We start from the raw sequence: 23,669 nt of genomic DNA, 5'->3' as shown, positions 1-23,669 counted from the left end.
AATTTACATCATCTAGTACGCTCGCAGAATACTAGGGAAACATAAGATTATAACCCTTATAAGATAGATGGAGTTCGAGTCCCTAAACGAGGATGCAAACGGTTCGTTAAAGTATAAGTGTAAATGGTTCGACGACCTGTGGATATTCTACTTTGACTAATAATAATATTACGGTCCATCGGTGTAAGAAATATACGCGTACATTTCCCGATCCTCAAGAGTACTCTCAAAGAAACTCGGGCGGATAAAACGGAATCCACGAACTAACCAAAAGACGGATGGGTGGGTGATAAAGCGAACTTCTGGTCGTCTCCGCTTTTTTTTTTTCACGTCGACCTGGAAGATCCCGACGGCAAGAGAATGGTAATAAAATCGATGCCCTGAATCCGCCGCCGGTTTGTAATTGAATCAAATTAATCAACCTCATCGACCCCGGGTCCCGCACCGGCGTCGCTGTGGCAGCGCACACCGCTTACCATCTCCAATTAATAGCAGAAAGCTCCACGTTTCGTTGGAACTTTATAAAACGAATCCAATTACGGGCGGCCGTTTGTCAAAGGCTCAAAGCCACGGAAAGTTTTACCCCGGTTCGGAAATGACGTCGCCCCGCTGTTTTCCTTTCCCCGTTCTGTCAATAGAGATAAACGAGTGGGGCTGCGGATGCACGAACATTTCTATCAATGGCATTAAAAGTCAGCTGATAAACGACATTCAAGTATGCACGCGATTTTCTTGATGCGTTTGATGGATGATGTAACGTACATATATCGACATAAGGGGAATAAAAAATTGACCTCCATCCCTTGGACCGTTAAGGATGAGATCATTTTCTAGACTATGGATTGTTGATTTATTATCCAGGCTCAGTTGGTATGTTCTAGAACTAGTCAGGTACTATTGTTGGTCTTTGAAGGGCCCAGTTCCTCCCGGTAGCCTTAGAAGATCCATCAAGACCCTTGAGACTTGGTCTTCGATGACCATCAAGGGGGTCGAGAAGGTTGACCGAGGATAGTCAAAGGAGGTTTGGTAGAGAGTGACAAGAGATGTGAACCTCGATATATAAACCTCGATTAAGTTTCCGAATTTGAGGGTTCTGAAGCTACTTCAAGTCATAACGAGTTATTTGAGATAGTAATCCTTATGGATTCACTCTGTATATACTTTTTTCGTTTATGAGAATGTAATATCGTGTATCCTAAGGAGATTTCAACCCAACCATCCCTCAATCCTCCGAGAGTACATTGCACGGTCTCGGAATCTTTCGCGATTCCCTGTACAGGAATCGACAGTTTTGCGGCTGTCGTAAATCCTGAATATCCGAACGATGCAATTTACCCAGCGCCGATTCCTCGATCCGTGAATCAATCGTTCGCGGTGAATTTAGGCGGAAGTTGGACGCGCGCGCGCGCACTCTCCGATTTTCACGCGTGTATACGTGTGGAATTCGCGCTCGCGCGCGCGTATGCGGTGTACGTACGTCGGTTACGTACCTACTTACGGCCAGGTTCCGTGATACATGGAGGTCGCACCTAAATTTCCCTTGGGAGTCATGCGTCTCACCGACCTCTCGGCAACCCTCTCCATTTTCCCTGTGTCTCTCTCTCTGTCTTTCCCCCTTTTTCTCCCTCCCTTGAAGCGGACCTTTTTCTTCCTCCGTTCGCCCTACGTTGCTCCGACGAATTTTGCTTTTCGTTTTCCTCTTTCTTTCTCTTCGCCGCGACGGTGTGGGTTTCGAACGTTTACCAGAGGACCGGCAGATCAAACGTCGGTGGAGGCCAGACGGTGGCTGCAGATAAAAAAAGAGGATGCACAGTTGTTTCGGCGAGGCCGCGTAACATTAAGTCGATTGAACAGGATCTGCACGTTTTGGACTTATTTTCTAGAACGAACGGAATATTTTAGGTAATCGTAACATTTCGTTTGCTCCTGGAATGACTCGTACGAACAACAGGGTGGATTAGGAGGGCGTTTGGGGTTGAGTAAAATCAACCCTGTGTTGAGACAAAAGTCCGTAGTGGTTGGAATACTTTCGCGAGCTGCAAACGGGCGCATCGTCGCTTCTTTTCCACGGAAGATCTCCCCCCTGCCACGTTTCCGTCCTCTTCTCACTCGTTCCCTATCATAAAAGTTAATAAGCCGACGGGGGTAGGTTCGTCGATCCCGAGGAAATTGCGGGAGACCAACGCGCCTTCCTCGCGACGTTTTATGTTGCTGTTCTATTCGCCGTTACGACCGACCTTCTCCGCCCCGTTCTTCTGTTTCCCAACCCCCCTACCCGCCCCCTCCCCTTGCTTTTTCTTTCCTTCGTCTCTTCGTCGGCCCTCAAGCCCGCGTTTCTTTTACTGCCCTTCGTGCAAGGTATCTTTACCAGCGTCGTCCTCCACCTTCAGCCACCCCTCGAGAAGGGGTGACACGCGTAAAAGCGGACGGACTCGTTCCAAGCTGGAAATCCACTCTCTCCGAGCAAGCCACTTTCCCGTTAATGACCCCCGGTACGCAACGAAATCCCTGCGGCTGTAATCTTCCGAGGAAGATTCGATGCCGGAAGGGCTGATCTACTCTTCGCAGCCCATTACAGGCGAAAAGTGCGAGAGGGAGAGGGACGACCGTGACACGAACTGTCGGATCAAACTGAATTAGCCGTTCGGGGACACTTTCCGAGACGTATTATACCCGACTGGATAGTCCTTATCTGTCTCTAAATGTTAATCTTATCTGTCGTTCCTTGGCTTCATAATCTATATGTACATACATTGCATTTGTGGAATTCAGTAGCTCGGTTTGAAACGATAGAAATTGTCTGGTACAAAAATTGGGTGGATACACTCGTACCAGTTTTTAACATTATATATAAAAACGAGTAAATTATATTATTAAAATAAGCAAATAATTAAACATTGATTTTTTTTCAATTCATTATTTCATATTCAAACAATTCTCGGGCAATTGGTTAGAAATGCTCATTTAATTAATATTATTCATTCTCTGGTGAAATCTGTATTCTTTTCTTCTGAATTTAATTAGTTACATTTTTTCAATTTTTCTAATTGATATTTATACGTTCTAAAAAGGTATAGATATTAAAAAGATCTACATTCACGATAAATGCACAAAATGATAGTTTATTGTGTGACGAGAGGGTGGAAACCGGCATCTCGGGTGTCTTGGGTGGCCAGTTAATATAGCGTCCATTTATTTAGCGAAGTTTTTTCTCGTCCGTGCTCCGGCTCTCGGGCGGGAACCGGAAACTTTAATACACCGAGGGATTTTTCTCGTTTCGGCGTCCCCCATACCAACGGGGCCACCCGCAGGAAATTTCTTGCGCGGAATTATTCCGCGGTGATGTTCGCTACGTGACGAAACGAATTCGCCGTGTTTTCGGTCTCTTTTCGCCGCCGTTCTCTCCCCTCACCATGGCCGCGACGGTTGCCCATTCAAAAATTTAATCCGTGGCCACACGCTTTGATCGTGCCACGGAATCGATGCGCGCTGAATGCCAAGCGGTTTCCGGCCGACGAAGGGTGCCGAATGGTTTCAATCATTCAGAGAAACGACCGGTCATCCTCTTTCTCTTCTTCGACTGTTCCTCTGCAAACATTTCGGTCTCTGTCGATCTGATACCGATAATTTTATCGTTATTGTAACGTTGATACCGTTAGTGTATACCGACGAACTAATGGTACAGAGAAGCGTGGAAAATTATAGAATTTCAAGTGTTTATCGTCGAGGTAACGTAGCTGTGTTGCTTTACTCAGACGATATCTTATCTTCTGACCTCCTTGTCAGGGACAAAGATGCACCGAGGTTGATACGCTTCTATTCGTAAATATTACAATGCCTCTTGTGTACGAAGAAAATAGGGAATTTTATAGAAATGTCGGAGTTTGCTCTACTTTTATTGTAAGGGTGTTTTACGTCGAGCAGTAGAACCGGGTAGGAGGTGATTCTATAAATAAAAATAAGTCGAAAAGGAAGAATAAATATTTTTCGTTTGAGCTTTCGTTTTCGAGGAAATCGAATTTGAAAATCTATTGGATACGCAAGCAGCTGAACAGAACTTGGTTAAAGCGTCTGTCCATTACACACCCTTTCTACTTATTTCCAGCATACGGATACGTACATGTTACACGAATGTCAGAATACCATTTTTGTTTGTATGTCTCGTTTCCAAGATAATTAATTTTGAAAATTCATCTAACACGGTATGTATTCGTGCTGTGAATAAGTAGAAACGGTATGTACCGAACAGACGCATTAGCCAGGTCCTATTCAATCGCACGCGAACCCAGCAGATTTTCAAATTCGATTATATCGGAAACCAAGTATTATACAAAAAAAATGTTATTCTATATCCTCGACGTAACTTTGCATTAGAATGACTGTCTGCTATTGGAACCACCCGTCCAGAGACACCCTGTACATCTTGGAAATAAGATTTCCATTCAAGATATACAAATTCGCAATGTCTATCCTCATTTTCTTTGCATTCGATAACTGTACTGATATGTATCTGCAAAAAATCTTTAAACCGTTCTATCAAGATAACTCTACGCGCTACCAACGTTCTTAGACATCAGGCTGAAACATTCCCGACGTAGAATAAAGGTGGATCTCTCCGTTCCTTTTTCGTTGCTGCCGTTTATCCCCAACGGAATATCCAAGAATATCTCGGGCTGCTACGATTAAAATCGGAAGGCAATTTCAATAATACCGCTTAAGCCCCCGTCGCGCGGGGTGGCGTGCCTCGAAGAAGCGTCGCTTCTGGCACAGAACGCCCGCAGGCCAATTTATTATTCCGGGGGTGCAGAACACACACACGACCAACCAGCCAGATGTGGCCCATCGACGCAAATTACGCGAGCCGCGACGATATTTCTCCAAAAATTGCAACGCGACGCTGCCACCACCATCACCCCCTCCCCTCTCTCCACTGGCGACCACCCTTGTCGCGCGGTATCGCGCGTTTTATTAGACATTACAATAACGTATGCATGAAACGTCGCGTAATTTCAGTAAGACGCATTCCCGCAAAAATTGCGCGCAATCTTGGCACGCTCGGCCTTCCCCACCCTGTCCCGCGAAATACGGGAATTCCGGTGGAACGCGGGTTTTTATTAAACGTGACACGGCAGAAGGAGGGGGAGGGGATAGATAAACGTCGGCACGGCTTTATTGCGCCTTTTAATATCATTCCGTGGCACGCGAGAAAGGAGTAAGCTCCGTTGATACCGTCCGCGAACAGACGTTGACGCCGAATTATTTCGTTGAATCGTCTTTCAAGCGGGTAGTCACGTTTTACATGGTTGAAAGTTACGATGCGATCTTGCGAGGGAACTTCGGTACTCAAAAAACTCAGATTCTTTATTTTAAAACTTTGTAGGCTTGTAGGGAATCTCGATGGAAGCATCGGGCAATTTTTCGTTTTTGGTGGGATTCGGTTCTTTAGGGTGAAATCATCCCTTAAATGTATTTTTCCCTATTTATCGATATATCTTGGAAACTATAGTCGATATTAAAACACTGTTAGAATGAAAATTGCAAATTCGATGATCTCAAGAGCGGAAGCCTTAAAAGAAAAAATGTTATTCTTCTTTTTCGGCTTATTTTTGCACGCACAATCACCACCTGGCCGGTTGTACCACGGTCCATCCCGTATACCAACAAAAATACCCAAAAACTTTCCGTTCAACCGCAATAATTACATTACCCGGTGAACTAACACAGTTCCACGATTTCCCTCACAAATGAACGTAGAATCTTCACTGCAAACTTCTCCCCGTAACTTCGCCGGGGATATCTATCGCGGGCGCGATCAATGTTACGTTTGTCCGGAACGAGAGCCGCCCTACACATGTTGTTCTCGTTAAAGCGTGCATTTCGATTCCGGCCGACGGATTCCCAATTATATTAGGCATTCGACCGAACGGTTCGGTTAGTGTTTGATAAACACTAGTTAGCCACCAGCCACGATAAAATCTCGCCCGGAATTATTTCTGACCGATCGCGTTTTTAAATTAAAAGTCAATAAAAAACGCGGCCGCAGCAGTGTATCGTGTACAATCGGTGATGCGTGCATTATGTAGAGGGGCACGGGAGTGAGTAAGGTTACGGGGCCCGTTTTCCCGGGGAGGGGAGAGGAGTGATGGTTTAGCGCGCGAAACGTTCGTGGATTAGCGCGTCTTTCGGTTCGTTTTTCGTTTAGCCCTCAAGGCCCGGTAATTTGTAGACGGCTACTATAGTCGGTGCGGGTTCATGAATTAATCAACACACACAGGCGGCAAGCGCAGTCTGTTGTTTGCTGCCGCGTGTCTGAAAATACGGGGATTCTCTTTCTCTCTTTCTATACGCGGCAACTTCCTCGCGGTCCGCGTCCGACGTTTCCTGCCACAAGGACCGTGCGGTATACGGAAGAAATGGGAACGCAGTGACGTGGAAAAGGGGCGAGATGAGAGAGAGAAAAAAAAAGCCGTCTGGGTAATATGGGGAGAAACGATGGAGTCCAGCCAATTACCTGCGCGTCCCCTTCTGGTTAGGCTGGACCATTCGAGAGGCTGCAATTTTCGCTTTTCTTCGACCTCTCGCGAACAGACGACTGGGAGGGATGGAACTATACTGTCTGGTATAATTATAAAACCACCCTGAAATTTTCAATCCTTGTGTATTGTGGTTACAATAAAAACAAACCAGTTTTTTTCCTAGGGAATGTAATCTATCCTTTTCTGGAGAAACATTATTTCTTAAGATGATTTCAGAGATAGCGTACTTGATTCGTTTTTGTTTTACAGTGATCCCTTGTCAATTATTTCAAACAAGATGCATGTCGAACCAATGAAAACAGAGTGAACAGAAGCTAAGCAGAGGCTCGGCTTCGGGAAAAAAAAGAAATTTATGAGATGCTGAAAATCTTTCCGTGTTGCTACGAATGCTTCAAACTGCACCCGAGTACGTCGCACTCATCGAGACATGTACGTAAGAACATTACATAATCACAATATGTAAGAATTGAAAATGTTAGAGTGGTTTTGTAGTGATGTCACGGGGGTATATTGGTGGGAAAAACTCGTATTCACGGTGAGGTGGAGAAGAGGTTAAGTTCGTCATCGCGTTTTGGAGAACGGAGTAGGGGGAGGGGGGTATAGGCATCAATTTCGACCAGGGTCGATCCTAGACGGATATTCGCGAGCCCGTATCGTTTATTTTGATTTGCTGGATTCGTTATCGGTGGCCCTGGGACGGGTGCTCGGGATTAAGAGATTTCGACGGGGGAATTTATGGGGCGAGGGCTTCTTCGGCGCTGGGACTTCATAAATAAAAGCCGGATCGAACCTCGGCCCTGTTTCGCAGCCGGCGGATTCGATCCGGCGTCGTTTGTCGTTAGAGTCGCGCCTGTTACGAGCCCCTCGGTTGGTGTAAATCGTGCGGTAAAGGAGATCAGCAGGGACCGTGCTTTGGTTTGTCCCCGGATGGTCAGTTGATTTTGCTCTTTAGCGTTTTTCGGGTTGTGTGTATTAGATTAAATCATAACACAACTTGGGGTAATTTGGGCTCAATCACGGTAATTTTTACGAAAGTAAGGAAATGATCATTTTCGATTTCGAGAGGAGTTTTTATTTCCTGAAACAGTCTGCAATTAACGTTAGGATATTGTAAAGTTTCTGTATTATTGTTAACCTTTCTTTTTAATTATGAGGGCCGCAGTGGCCATACCCAATGCTTTAAAGTAAGCACGTTTCAATACGTGTTGATATATAATCATTTGAAAATTTGTGAAAACTTCTATTATTTCATTAAGTTATTAAATGTTGCAAAGCAAATTCGTTTGCACTTTCCAGTTTCAGAAATAATAGTTTTAGAAAACCATACAAATTTGAAAATCCGAATAAATGTTAATGGAGAATTCTCATTTAGACGGATCGGTAGGAGAGTGTATCTAATGGACAGCAATGCGTTTCGTGTAACAGATGCGTAATAATATTTGTTCCTGTATTTTGTTCCATGTACCGGTGGCTTTTGTGCTTGACTGTAAATAAAATTCATTCACGCGAGAGCAGAAATCACGATTCAACGGTTTTACAGGTCGTTGCGAGTCATGAATTTACAACGTTCAACGGACCGTATTGGCCCTAACGTGTTTATTTTGTGTTATCGTATCCCATGACGAAACAAAGCGTCCGGAAAATAGGGAGAATTGTAGGAATTGTGGAATATTAGAAGGTAAAAAGGGAAGGGGGTTTGGAAACGAAGCAAAGATACGTGTATATATGTATCTTTCTTTCAACGATTCTTCTTTGGTGTACAGTCGACCGGAGTTGTGCTTTCTGGAGCAGAATCACCGAAAGAAAGGGACGAATGTCGAGAGTCATTCAATGAAAAGAGAATAAAAAGGTCTTGCATTATTCTTATTACTATTACGTATTCGTCATTGTGGATCAGAACATATACATAATATATTTAAGTTACAAAGGGCTAGATATCCATTACAACCATAGGTTGTTATAAAACCTAACCATATTTAAGGGGTACCAAAAGGATAATTGAAGATAATTTCTCGAGTACCTTACAGATAATACAGTAAAGCCAGAAATGTCCAAGAAGATTGGACAAAAAACTTTACGGCGGAAAGAAACCGTATAATCACGTGGAATTCCGAGCATCGAGTTCGATACAGTTCATTTTCCTCGTACTCGCGAGGAACGAGCGCCACCATTTCAAAACTGGCCCGGGAAAAAAAGTGTTCGCCATTAATTAAATAAAACTATTGGGTCCGTGGTACATTTTAACGAGGTTCTACCTGTTGTCCGGAGTTTTGGGGGGAATTCACTCGCACCGCGAAACTGGAGCAAACAAGATGCAGGCTGAACGCGAGGAAATTATGGACGGGGGTGTGTGGATGCACCAGTGGCCAGCGAATCTTTTCAGAGCAGTAGAAATTGGCGAGATTTATGGTACTTTCACCAGCTGAAATATTAATGAGACATTATTCCGAAAGTTTGAAGGAATTGGGAAAACATAATTATTTACCGGAAATACGATGGAAAAGTTGTAAAAATAGTAGAAGAAAAAAAAGGTGCATAATGCGACCAAGTTGAAAGTTGTTAATATTAAATAATGCATGAAATGCAAAATTCGAAGGCTGTCTGGTGATAAAACTGTCTATATTTGCGTTGTATGTAAAAAAGCAAACAATTACAGAAAATGATAAATGAGCGTCGCAGATGTTTATAAAACAGGCCGTTTATAATTGCGTTTTAAGGTGCTTCTTTACATACGACAAAAACATAGTTTGTTTTTACTCAACAAGTAGTAGAATGTTATCTCTTCAATATTTTACACGTCTGAAAAACCATAAATTTGGCTGTTTTCTGTCATTCTTCTTTTATACGTTGAGGGTATCAGTTTTGCGCGATAAACAAAAAACAGGAAGAGGAATCGATGGAAAATGTGCGCTGGACGCTTGACGCGACCCATTGTTTCTCGCATAATTGAAGCTTCCGTGTGTGTTTGTTTTCACAAAAATATTATATTTCAAGTGGATATTACGTAGGGTATTATTCATGGACGTGTATTGTTAAAATATTCGATAATATTCCGAATAAAAAGGATGCTCGGTGCTTGAAAATTGTTTACAGCTTAAAAACGCACGGGGGATATCAATTATATGAAAAAAATTCGTATCCGAAAGCATTAACACTCACGAGGCTCCCACAAACCAACGCGAAATATTCGCAGCGGCAGCAAATATTTCGCGGCGATAGATTTTTTATAGATACATTTTTGCGGAAATTTTTCGCATTGGTGTGAACAGTCTCATAAGACGCCATGCATTTTAAACTGTTGCGAATCTATCGCCGCGTAATATTCGCTACCACTGCGAATATATTGCATTGGTTTGTGGTAGCCTTAATACATTCATGTTAATCATTATACAGGGTGTCCCACCCAACGTACCTTCAATTCTTTTTGAAGATACAAAACAATATGAGGGGATAATGTTATTTGGGGCAAATACCGTGATAAACAGCAAATTTTCTCAAGGTCATATTTTTCGAATTTTCTAGATCATCTGTGTTTGTTTTTTTAAATAGGACCATATATTTTTATCATTGTGGCGTAATAGTTTAGGTCAAGACCAATTCAACGACCTATAATAGTGTGATCTTCATGTGACCTCGGCTACGAAAATCTACAAATGTGTGGGAATAGATGAGAATTTTAGGATTAAAAAAAAATAAAATTAAATATTTAAGGTGTTCACGTTAGGCAGGACACTGTATATATATATCTTCGATATTTGGTCCTACGGCAATTCTCTGTGATGTAGCCGAAGAAAACGGAGGGTAGAGTTTAGTTTCCAGTTTCGCGAGTGCTTACCGCACATGTGCTACCAACAAGTGCCTTCTGTATGGGGGTTTAACGTCTGGTAAACGTGGCACTTTAACTAACCCTAGGCGAGCAAATTTAATGGACCAAAGTCAAAGGAACCACGGGGGTGGGGGGCTGTATAAGGGAACTAGCTCGTCCAGTTTCAGATTAAGGTACGCGAGTAGCCTCTGTGCCTTAATAAGCTTTTGTGCCATTGTCCCCGGCGCACTCGGACACAACGCGATGACAAGTGGTTGCGTTGGAAGTTGCACATACTCCGACCCGGCTCGTTCATCTTATGAACGTGGCGCGTGCGGTGCGACGATTGCGATATTCTTTGGACGATCTCCAATACTCGCTCTCTATAAACGACCCGCAAGGACACGGGCAGAGCTGGCAAGTTCAACTTCATCGTGGGTCCAAGTCGAAGGATAAGATGAACTAATCGTATCAGGAACGTCGATTTTCCGTTTACCCTTGAAGCGTTTCATGTTTCGAAACAACATATACGTTTTTTACTTCACCGTGTTATCGATTTCGTTTATCCCATTATTTACGGCAACCTTGTCAAACTATCCATAGTATTTGCAATTTCTATTTTTCGCAATAAGAAAGATAGGGAAGTCATCGATAAGTTGTACGTAAATTGATACAAGTCTATAAGTAATGGCCTTTCACTGCCCACTACCAGAACAATGGTGTAGGTCCCTTTATGAGCAACTTCGCTGAATACCACAGACAACCATGTCGGTCTCGTTGTTTCGCTGGATCCTCCTGTGTTCTCTGGTGATTTTCGCGTGCTGCACGGACACCCCGAACGACGCTGTACCCACGAAGAACCTGAAGATCCTCGGGGTTTTTGGTCACCTGGGAAGGAGCCACTTCATGCTTCTGAAGCCTCTGGTCGAGGAACTGGCCCGCCGTGGTCATAACGTGACGGTGATCTCACACTTTCCTAGAACCGCGAAGGACATTGCTGCGGATCCGTTGCCAAATTATAGAGATATCAGCTTGCTAAGTGACAGATATAATATCATGGTAAACGTAATCGAACCAGATAGTATACGCTTTCAGCCGATTTTCAAGATATTTGACTCGTTGGACATGTTGTACCGAATGAGATCTCTGGCCTGCGAGGCAGGTCTGAGTCATCCACGAATGAAAGAGTTCGTCGAGTCTGGGGAGAAGTTCGATCTGGTGCTCACGGAGAACTTCAACACGCACTGCTTCTTCATGTTGTTTCATCGGATCGGCGTGCCTTTCATCGACATATCCACGCATCCGCTGCTGCCCTGGGTCCCTGACGAGCTAGGCTTCTCCGTAGAGGACAGCTACATACCAGGGTTGTGGACATCCGTGTCACAGCCAATGGACTTTCTGCAGAGGACGTACAACGTGATGACGATGTGGTTCACAAGAATATTTGCCACCACTGTGTTCCATTGGCATGATCAGTATATGGTGAGGAGAATCTACGGTCCCGAGTTTCCTGACCTGAAAGAGATGAGTCGAAACGTATCGTTGGTGTTCGTGAATACGCATTATACCCTTCACGGTGCTCAACCGTTTCCACCGAACGTGGTCGAAGTTGGGGGGCTTCACATACCGCCCAAGACGAGTCCGTTGCCACGGGACATAGCAAAGTTCCTCGACGAGGCTCACGAAGGGGTTTTGTATTTTAATCTCGGCTCAATGGTGAAAATGGCCACCGTGTCGAAGGATAAACTGACGATCTTGTTGAATATGTTCGCCTCTATACCGAGGAAAGTGATTTGGAAGTGGGAGACCGATGATCTGCCCCAGAAACCTAACAACGTTCTGGTCAAGAAGTGGCTGCCGCAGTACGATATAATGAGTAAGTGAAAAAAATGTTTCGTTCTTTTGGTGATTTTTTTACTCCTGGCCTGTGTAATCGAAGGGTACAACATAATGGAAATATAGTTATAAAGCAAAACACCTTGAGAATCTGCCTTACTCTCCTGTCGCATTGGATTAATGCTGGTGGCAAGTCATATATCGTAGATATTCTAGGACGATACGTATAGTGTGATGAACACTGTACTTTTTGGACGACCTCCAATACTCGCTACAGCGAATACTCTCTTTTAAAACAGCCCACGTAGACATCGGTAGCGCCAATAAAGAACACTTACTCTTCGATCTAACAAGGAGGGGTACCCAGGTGTAACGCTGACTTTTTAATAAAGTTTTGCACAGTGATAGAGCTTGGAATTCTAATGACAATGATATTTGTTTCAGACGCATATGGCCATTAGTTTATGAGATACTTGATGTACAAGGTGTAGCCTACGAGATGATTCCAAATTGGTAGTACGACCCGAAAGGATGTAATTCTATGTGTAAAAATAAGTCGAAAATTTACAATAATATTTTGTCGTATGATGCTTCGTTTTCAAGATAATCAATTTTTGACATTCATCCAACACGTACGAATTCGTGTGACAGTAAGTAGAAACAGACCGTAATGAACAGACGCGTTAACCGAGTCCTATGCGATTGAGTCCAGCAGATTTTCAAATTCGATTGTTTCAAAAACATCAAAAGCATCATACGAACAAAATTTATTCTACATTATGGGTTTATTCTTGCATGTAAAATCACATCCTTTTGGGTTGTACCACCAGTTTGGAAACATCCTGTAAATAGCCTATAATTTTAACATAAAATATTTTATAACCTAATATGGGACTGAAACAAATATTATCCGCTTCAGAATTCCAAGCTCTATCGTTGTGCTAAACCTCATCAAAAAGTCAGCGTTATATCTGGTGGCCTTTCCTTGTAAGATGTTAAACGACGAATGTTTGAATCGTTAATTGTATTCGAACGTCTACGTTCTAATTACGTTTTCAGCGGTTTAAGTTGCAAAACAGTGTACAATTCTTTCCCCAACACTTGTAATTCCCATGCTCCGCGATAAGCAATCGGCAGTTCCGTTGGACATGCGCAATTAAGCGATTCTAGGCGACCTTGCGTCGCAATATGGATATCGTTCAATGTCAATGACTCATGTGTCCCGTGCTCTATCGACTTTCGTTTCTAGATCCAAGGAATTTCCCTCATTTCTCTATCAGTCACAAATTCTCGAAGCTCACTGATGATTCGACAGTGTTAATACATTCACCGAATCCAACGTAACTGAATTCGTAATCGAGAAAAAAGAAGAACTTCGAGACACGCCAGGTATCGGTTTGCTAGACGCAAACAACTGGGAAAGAAAGAGAGAGACGGCTAAAACTTGGGCTCCTTATGTTACGAGCCCGGAATAGCAAGTGCTCCGTCCGTTGGCCGTCGATTACGTCTTTGATCAATTATATAATGGCAGGCGCGTATTAACCGCGACATCTCGTCCGTCCACTGGCTTTTCGTATCGGATGGTATCGGTATTATCTTTCCGATAATACAAGACGTGACTTCCCTCATCCGATAATAATCTATCGTTCACGAGTATGCTGTTCTATTCAACAGGGAAATAGTTAAGAAAAATCGTTATGATAAATCGTTCGATTTCGCTTCAGATAAGTCCGTCGATTGCGTTGTAATCACGAAAAGATTAGTATGTTTGGATGTACCATTTCATTGTACCGTGAAGGTATTTACAATCACGGTATCGTACCGAAGGAAAATATGCGTGCGATGTTATCGTGAGCTACGGAACGACATTGTTATTATCGTTCACCACTCGGTCGTTATATCGATCCCTCCCGAACACTACCGGCACTGTGGTGTCTCTACGTCGAAACTTTGTCAGAGGCAGCGTTCTCTGCGGACCCAGTGACGAAACGTCGCGCACACGGCTCATTTTGTGCTCGCCTCTACGAGAATCGGTGGCTGGTCAGACCGTTCGGTACGTTCCCACGACGAAGATCGTAGACCAACGACGGCCATGTTGGTATCACGGCTCGGATGGATCTTCCTGTGTTGTTTAGTGATCGTCACCTGTTGCACGGGTACCATCAATGATCCCAAGCCCAAGAAGAAGCTGAAGATCCTCGGTGTTTTCGGGCATCTGGGCAAGAGCCATTTCGATGTTTTCAAGCCGTTGCTCGAGGAACTGGCGCGACGTGGTCATGACCTGACGGTGGTCTCGTATTTTCCGCGAACCGAGAAAGCGATCGCGACGGAACCATTACCGAATTACAAGGACATCAACTTGAAGACCAAGGACGTGGATGTGTTTGTAAACGTGGTGGACCTGCAGCGAATCCGTGACACATATTTCAGAGTGTTCATTGAACTGTACTTCCTGAACTCTATGGCGTCTGTAGCCTGCGAGGCTGGTTTGAATCACCCAGATGTCAAGGATCTCGTTAAATCGGGGGAGCAGTTCGACGTGGTGCTCACCGAGAGCTTCAACACTCACTGCTTCTTCGCTGTGTTCCATCGTGTCGATGCACCTTTCATCGAAATATCCACGCATCAGCTGATGTCCTGGACCGTTGATGAATTGGGCATCTCCAATGAGGCCAGTTATATACCGACATTGTTCTCGCATGTGCCCAGACCGATGAACTTTTTCCAGAGAACGTGGAACGTGGTCGCGATGATGATCGAATGGACGGTAGCTAACACGCTGTTCAAGTGGAACGCTCAGTCTGTGGCGGAGAAGACCCACGGACCTGGGATGTTCGATCTTAAGGAGAAGAGCCGCAATGTGACGTTGATGTTCGTGAATACGCATTATACCCTTCACGGCGCTCAACCGTTTCCACCGAACGTGATCGAAGTTGGGGGGCTTCACATACCGCGGAAGACGAATCCGTTGCCTCAGGACATCGCGAAGTTTCTGGATGATGCCCACGAAGGAGTTTTGTACTTCAATCTCGGCTCGGTGGTAAAAATGTCCACCGTGCCGGAGGATAAATTGACGATTCTGTTGAATATGTTCGCCTCTATACCCAGGAAAGTGATCTGGAAGTGGGAGACCGATGATCTGCCCCATAAACCTAGCAACTTGTTGGTTAAGAAATGGTTACCTCAGTTCGACATAATGAGTAAGTAATATCGTGATAAGATTTCTGATCGGAAAAACGATACTCGTGGATAATCTTGTTATGTATCGATATGATGATACAGTGATTCGTAAATTTGTTCCCGTAAGTCGGTCACATTTCATTGATCAAATTATTTATCAAATTACAAATTTACTTCGAAACTGATCAGAAACGAATGACGGAACTGAAGATAATGAGGATACATAAATAGAAATGGCATAAATATTTGTATATTTGATTGTTGTTCCGAAAATATGCGAGCAAATGTAGATTATCGGACGATCATGTCCATTCAGTAAGAGATTGACAAATAACACGACGCGTGTTGCCAGTGCTTTACAATCTAGTCATCAAGATCTAGTCGATCAGTGCTAAACCATTATTCGTTGACGTAAAAGAACTTTTTATTTCTGTCTCTAGTAACGAATCGATGAAACAAAATTTTCGTTACGCACAGTTTCCGAGTAGATCACGCAATCGTCCCCAGAGACAAAGATTATTATTTATTTATTATTCTTTAAGAATATATTATCGTTAGGTTTTCCAGTATTGATTTTCGCCATAGTAAAATGTCACACAAAAGTAATGAGAATTTTTCATAGATTAATCTCGAGTAATCCGCTGCAATATAAGTATTACGGGACTTGGTCTTCAATAGGGCAGTAGAGAAACGTAAAGGGTAAGAGATTTTCCATCGGCTTGCATCTTAATGAGAATTCTTAATTCCCCCTCCCACGCGTCTGTCGGATGATTCGTTTTTCGCTCGCGAAAGGAAAACTGGTTCCGAACTGTTTAATACATTTGGTTATTAGACTACGTGACGTTCCTCGCTCGTCTTACGCAACCGGTCGCTCGTTCGATAATTTGACGTTTCGAACGCTGTAAACAATGATTCATCATGATCTCGGTTGAAAGCAAAGATACAGCATGGACTTTTCAGTAACGCTGCTTAAATACACACACATACACACACGTTGCCCGTGAACTTGTACCCGCGAATAGAGCTGCAAGTCATTCGATCGATTAACGGATATTTTGCATTATTCATCTTGTCCTTGAATTTTGTCGCGTTCGTAGCTGAATCACTTAAACATTCGAAAGATAGAACTATGAATCCCCGCCTATGAGTTTGCACTATTACCTAAGAGCGCTAATAGAGAGAATAAATTCTTCTTTCACCGTTGGTCAAAATTTAGAGTCTCCTTGGTTTCATTAGATCGTCTCAAAAATAACTTCTTTCACGGTCAAAGGAAGTTGAACTCTTTCGATGTTTACGTCGAGTATACTCGTCATGATAAGATTGGATCTTTTTGTTTAGTGACGAGAATATTCGTCATTAAGTAAAAAAAGTATTTGCTATGTAAAGTAAAATTTCGATAAAATGAAAAACGTATTTGTAATTTTTTCGAGTATACTCGTCATAGCTTAAAAACAATTAAGCACACAAGTGCACGTTTTTAAAATGAAATCAAACATTCGAAATGTTAATGAAAGATATTTAATGATATTTATATATTACTGTCAACATAATAAAACATCTGATGCAAAAACTAAATTTCTATCTCATTTGTATGTTAATAAATTAATATCTAAAATTCCGAATTTACATATACATACGCAGTCTAATAATAATTGACACGTTTACTGTCTACATTTTTTCCGTCAGAACGATAACCTCGTTATTCACAACATTGTAAACGTTACTATTTACACAATCGAATGTTTTTTCATACAATTTAAATTGCGTCGATCATCGACGCTCACCGTGGCAGTGAACGTGTTACAGAATAACGATAATAAAACTTTCATGCAAAATTAATTGTTCAGTCTGACGGACGATAATTGGTAACTGGAAAAAGTAACAGAAGGTAATAGAAGGGCGCAAAGAATGATTCGGTGCTCGAAATCGAAATTGAAATTCCGTTATTGCGATTGAAATTGATCGGGACGAAGGGGGATAGGGAGGGGGCGGACCGTCGAAAATCGTTGCGAAATATCGAGAGCGGATTTCGACGCAGGAACGGTTTCGAGAGCGCTTCGGTATTTCGTTGCAGCGGCAGCGCCCCGTGGCAGCGAGCGTCAAATAGTTTAGAAACTTTCCTGAAACGGCTCGCATAGTCGAGGAGCTTTTGATGTCCCCGAAATGATAACGCAACGTTTGATATGCAACATGTCCGGCGTACGATCGTTGAACGGCAAATTATTCTAAAATCACAAAATCATCTGTAGAGAGAAAACAATTGCCTCTTGACATGCGTATCGGATCGAAATTATCGATTGCTATTTCGACGATCGTGTCCCGTTCGCTGTTCACTTTCGAGTTGGTAGCACATAGGTATAGAAGGAAAGTAGAATTAAAAGGATCTTCAAGGTGCAGCCACGGACCTACTTTCCAAGGGGGCCCTAATCTAAGCCTTCCATTTATGTAAACAAAAATAATTGAATGAAATTTTGTTCCTGTTTCCCTCTTCAAATAATTAGAAATTGCACTAAATGTAGAAATAAATCGAAACAAACGTGTTGAAATATAACGTTCGTCATTATTAAATGTTATTCAATTTTACTTAGAATAAATTTCAATTTTGTAAGGTTTATGTATTTTTTGTATATTTTATTACAAATATTTGTTGAATCCCCCTCTGTTCTTCAGCCAAGGGGGCCCTCGAAGGTTTGATAGCTCCGGGCCAGAAAAATCTTAATTCGGGCCTGGATGGAGAGTGTTCGTAAGGTCTCGATTATTATAATGGTCAGAGTGCATCTCGAGTCTACGGTGCGTTAGTAAGTAACGGTCATCAAGTTGATCGACGGGGTCCCTAAGAAGATAATGATCTCCATTGTCGAAAGTAGGTTGAGAGAAGGGTTTTTTCAGAGGAGAAGGGGATCACCACCATGATTTCCGGTCTGTCCTGAATATACACCGTCAGTTCGTTTGCGGCAAAGACGTTCTTCCGACGGGTTTGTGGACCGTTCGCTGTTTGTCGAAGAGGGCGGCGACGCGGCGGGGCGGGAAAGGGGGACCGCGGGAACTCTCCTGCAGGTAGTTTTGCAGCCTTCTGGCCTCTGGTAGACGCAAAATCACTTTAATTAGGCAATTCGCTAACGACCCGCTGGCAACATAAATCACCGTTAAACCTTCCACGGGACGGGAGACCTCATCCCTGTTGGCGTTGCCCTGTCGCTTCTTTCCAACCCTTTACGGCGACAGTTTGGAAGTCAGTAGCTTAGGTACTTGCGTGGTCAGACTCGGGGAATCGATTGTAACGCGATGGGAGCAAGCGAAAGAGGGAGGGATACTTTTTGCACTATCATTTCGCTTTGAATCGTAGACATTTACGTAACAATTGTTATGTGTTGACGTGATGGTTCTGATTTTCGCGAAAAGCGATTAGTATGGATTTTAAATCGCGCGATTGTGACGGCGTAATCGATAATAACGCGGAAACGCCGTTCGTATTGCACAATTCTGGTATCTTTCTTGCGCTGAATACGTAATACATGATGTACGATGATCAATGAATTTATTTCCATTACATAGGCTTTTAGGGGAAATGACTTTTGGAACTTCTATGCAAAACGCTGGGAACGGCACGATTTTCGCGTAATACTCATCACGAAACTTTCGAGAATGTCATAATGATCATTAGACATTTTTGTTGCTTTCTCGAACTACGCTTATTTTGCATTTGATATACAAACTATACTTTCGTATGCTCAGTGCTCTGCACAGAATCTATTCTGTTCAATAGTGTCGTTATCAATGTACAAATACATACGAAGCATTTTCCAATATCATATGTTTCGTAACGTAGATTAGATTATTATCATTAAAGAATGAGTCATTACAGTTTTTCGATTGGAATTGAAGAAATAATTTCTATGGTAAACAGAATTAGGTGACAGTAGAGTCAAAAAGATCAAAATACTTGGTCAAAGAAAGTTTCGGAAGTCTGTTTTTCATTAAAATTTCTTCGATCGTGAGCTCTTCAAGAAATTACCCAGTACAAGAAATCAATTCTGCAGAGTGAGACACGTCCCCGAACAGTTGAAGCTCTCTAGCTCCTTTTCCGAGCGGGTTGTTGCCATCGCGCCGGCCGTTGGCCAGATAATCTAGCTAGAAACTGGCGGTAACTCGACCGGAGGCTGGGTTCGATCGCTTTAATTTTATTATCTCACCCGCTGTGACTGCTGTATTCTGGGGTCTCGTGGTCTCTGGCTGGGTCGCGCCGCCTGGCCACCCGCTTCTTCGTGATCACGATAAGATCGTGGTTGTGCTTTGCCTCGTGTTAGATTCGCACCGCTTTAACCAGTCGCGCCACGCGAAAAGGTGCCACGTAACCCCGACAACAGCTGATCGTAACGCGGGGTTCCTTGCACACGACCTTGTTTTTACTAAACCGTGGAAATCGTCAGTTTCGCTCTGCTTAATTGGGTACCGATATAGATCTTTTGTCGTCGTGGATATACAGTAACGTCTCGATGAGTGCGACATACTTCTGTCCACTTCGGAGCATTCATAGCAAGATGGAAAGATTTTCAGCCTCTCATAAATTTTTTTTCCCGAAGCCAAGCCTCTGCTTAGCTTCTGTTTACTCCTTTTTTTATTAGTTCCACAGGGGGATTCCCCCAATGGTGGGAATAATACCGTTGCTCGTGTCGTATTCATCTCTATCACTGTGATAAGCTTTATAAAAAAGTCAGCGTTGCACTTGGTACCTCTCAATGCCAAGGAGCCTTTGAATATTCATCAAGGATTTACTGTACATTCGATTAAGTTTCGGTTCTTTGAGCTTTGTCCCAAATAAACGGTTACTTCGATTAACCTAACGACCCAAATAAGAATCTACTGGCTACTTACTTCTTTTTTATCTGACGCAATTGTAATATATAACGGGAGGGTAGAGGCAAACGGTGAATTTCCAAGGCGACACGGGGAAGATCGATCTAGTTTTCTGAAATTTGAATACTCTATTCCGGAGGATCGATCGAACAAACGGACCACCTCGACACAGGCTTGATAAATCGACGTGGACTCTCTCTTGATCACAGGAACCAGTCCAGTTTTCGCGACGGGGTGTTTGCAATCGATTCCGTCGATTCGCATACGATCCACTAATGTAATTGATTTTAGAGGCAACGATGTCGGTAACAGGGAAAGGGGGGGATGTGTTGACACGCAATGCCCTCGGGTATCGCATTTAACGGTGGCAAAGCTGGGGGGATGAAACGCGCGCGGGTGGGGATCGCGTTACCTACGCCCCCACCCACCCCCAGGTCGGTGGTAAAAGCAGAATTATTCGATCCTGGCGAACAACTTTATTCCGCTCGGTGTATATCCATTAAGGAATAGGATATACTTCTTTGTTACTTTCACGGGTCTATTAGATGGGACGTATTCAGACGGCCATTGAGGCGGGGGTGCATGCTAACTCCATGCAACGGTTGGTGATGCATCGTGGAAATTTCAAATGGGAATCGATCGCGACTCAATTTGTCCCGTGGATTTGCGGAAGCTCTCTCGACGTTGGACGACTCGAATTAAATCCGACACACCGATCGTTTCCTATCTCCCGCGGGTTAATTCATTCGGCTGCGATACCGATTTCTTGTACATAATCATCCGCGAATCTGGCGACCTTAATTCAGAAGACCGTCTGAGTTAAATACCGGCTTCGTTAAATGGAAAAATGGAGTTAGAACAGTTAAAAACTCGGGCGACGATATAATAATGCCAGGCCATCCGTCATTGATTCATCTCGAAACATACGTATCCACGCAGGATAAACCACACAAGAATTCATCGTGTGATTCGGTTAATTTCCCGAACAAATTAAACAGCCAGTCACATCCTTCTGTTACCGTCTTGCTCGGCTCGCTGTTTCGACACGGGCGAAATATCAATTCCCTGTGGTGGGCGGGGGATCTGCGTCGTAAAACGCTGGGAATGCCCGACGGGAAATACCAGCGCGTTATTTCCTCATTACAGCCGTCGTAAAAGTGTCTGCTGCCGCCGCGTGGGAGCAGCGAGGGGAGGGGGGGGGGGGGGGACAGAATTTCGTGGAAATCGGTGTAGGCGGTGGAGGAACCGTCGTCTACCGATTTTTCCTTCTCTCAACTTCTTGTCGGTGTGCATACGCGACGTCTGCCGCAAAAATTCACGCCTGGTCCCCCAGATAGATATCCTTCTGTCACGTATCGACGATGCTCGCGATTCGACGATGTATCGGCCGCGAAACCTCGTCGAACGTTCGCCGCCGTTTCGACGACACGTACGCGCGCATGTCACGTCTCTGTTGCTGCGATGATGGGGAGGGGTTGTCGAAGGCGAGCTGCGAAGGGGTGGGTGGTGTTGGCGTAATGGAATTTGACATTAGAATTGACGCCAGAGGTGCGGAATCACGAGCGATGGCGACGCGGTATCGCACCCTTAAGGCCTTATTTCCACTTGAAATGATGCGACTGAATCGCGGGCAACACCAAAATTTCTCACAATCAGTATCATAGGGTAAATGCACCAATGAATGGACACTTATGAAATTTTTCAACTACTGCAGTCAAATTTGAAATGATAATACTACTAGATTTTTGGCACATGACAATTAGATTTTTTTATGTGTATACCTTATTATAAAATGTATAGATTTCAATTTGAAATATTGGAAAAATATAATTAATTAAACTAAGAAGAAAAGAATACAGATTTTACCAGTGATTGAACGATATTAAGTAAATGAACATTTCTAACCAATGGCGCGAAAATTGTTTGAATGTAAAACAAGGAATTGAACAAAATCCATACTTAATCGTTTGAGTGTGTTAATAAATTAACGAATTATGACCCTTCGTCAGTCGCAAGTGGAAATAAGGCCTTAGACGAGAAAGGGTGGGTTTCTCGCGATAAACGCAGCCATGAGAGGAATTTTTTAACGGAGCGTACCTCCTTCCCCAGAACGGGCAGGATTTATTTAGAGACGAAACTGTCCCGACAGGCTCCCTTGGTCCCTCCCTTATTATATGGGGGCGGCGTGATTCTTCCGGCGGAGATAGCATTCACGGGCCCGCTCGTAATAAGCCTCGTATCGCGGGGATCCTATCCCCCCAGTACCGAAAGTGTTTCATATTTGACGGCAAGGGAATGAAATCTAACGTCGTATATTTACTAAAAGAGCCACCCCCTCCTTTTCCTCTTTCATGGACGACGTAGAGGAGCTTTTCATCTTGTTAAACCGGGCTGGAATTTTCGGCAGGCTGATATCTCGTCCTGTTAACCGTTGTACGAGCAACCGGGTACCTATTTCAATATTTCCTTCGACAATTTTTTATGTTCTTGTGTGAAATATGGGAAAATTGTTCCGGGTCCCCGGTCTCCGGACACTTTCATCGTCGATTTATATTTTGGAAATGAAACTTTATACAACGAAATTTTTAATATTTGAAGCTACATATTTATTCAAACACAAAAACTCTCCCGCCAGCAGAGTGTCAATATATTATAGGAAGGGAAAGCTACAAATTTCGGGAAATTATAAAAGTAAAATAATCCATATTTATCTAATCTATTATGTATCTCCGTTGCTCAACAATCATGGAACATTTCGGTTGCCCTCACAAGCGTCTAAAGACAGATTCCTCTTTCTTTGCGCAGACCACCCGAACGTCAAGTGTTACTTCGGTCACGGAGGTTTATTGGGACTCTCTGAGGGTGTTCACACCGGTATACCGATGATACTGATGCCGTTGTTCGGGGACCAGTACCAAAACGCGATGGCAGCTCGGGCCAGAGGTGTCGCCATAGTCCTGAAATACAGCGAACTGAACGAGCGGGACTTGAGGCACGCCGTCGACGAAATTTTCAATAACACCAGGTACGTTCTTTCACCCTTCTATAGGGATGGAATCAAGTTTAATATGTATTTAAAAAGCGAGTCAATTTCAATAACAAAGTTTCATTTCATGGGTTTCGATTACTACTCAACCCCGTCACTGTACTCCAACTGTTACAAGTCTGGCTTTCCTGTTTCAAAGCATTTATGAAACGTTCGAAACTCTCCAGTTCGATTCGAACCTACGTGTAATATGCATTATCCCCTCTCTAGCCCTCTATTCACCCACGTTTCGGTTCCGCATAAACAGTGAACAGACACAGGATGAAATTATTCGGAATCCCTGCGAATTAATCCACACCAATACGGAATATCAACGATTCATGGGGACGCGATAACAGGGATGGGGGGAGTTCGACTCGTCTCGCGTCGTCAGACGTCGAAACCATCGTCATGCCATCTCACCTTTCAA

At 43.5% G+C, this 23,669-nt stretch overlaps 2 protein-coding genes across 2 annotated transcripts in view; both read left to right on the top strand.

The window, feature by feature from the left end:
- Nucleotides 1-11,106: 11,106 nt before the first annotated feature.
- Nucleotides 11,107-12,225, top strand: LOC107192197 (UDP-glucuronosyltransferase 2B15-like). The gene has a single exon (XM_015581404.1). It carries the CDS (start codon nucleotides 11,107-11,109, stop codon nucleotides 12,223-12,225), a length of 1,119 nt encoding a protein of 372 aa, XP_015436890.1.
- Nucleotides 12,226-14,167: 1,942 nt separating this feature from the next.
- Nucleotides 14,168-23,669, top strand: part of LOC107192199 (UDP-glucuronosyltransferase 1-7-like) — a 28,146-nt gene continuing 18,644 nt past the window's right edge. Inside the window, exons 1-2 of the mRNA XM_015581406.1 lie at nucleotides 14,168-15,377; nucleotides 23,020-23,239. Coding sequence (XP_015436892.1) covers nucleotides 14,270-15,377; nucleotides 23,020-23,239 — 1,328 coding nt within the window. The 5' untranslated portion in view covers nucleotides 14,168-14,269. The remainder of the gene's footprint in view (nucleotides 15,378-23,019; nucleotides 23,240-23,669) is intronic.

The sequence above is a fragment of the Dufourea novaeangliae genome, unplaced genomic scaffold (assembly GCF_001272555.1).
Source record: "Dufourea novaeangliae isolate 0120121106 unplaced genomic scaffold, ASM127255v1 scaffold299, whole genome shotgun sequence".
Taxonomy (NCBI): Eukaryota; Metazoa; Arthropoda; class Insecta; order Hymenoptera; family Halictidae; genus Dufourea; species Dufourea novaeangliae.
Note: the sequence above shows the minus strand (reverse complement) of the source record. Positions and strands in the feature narration are given on the sequence as shown.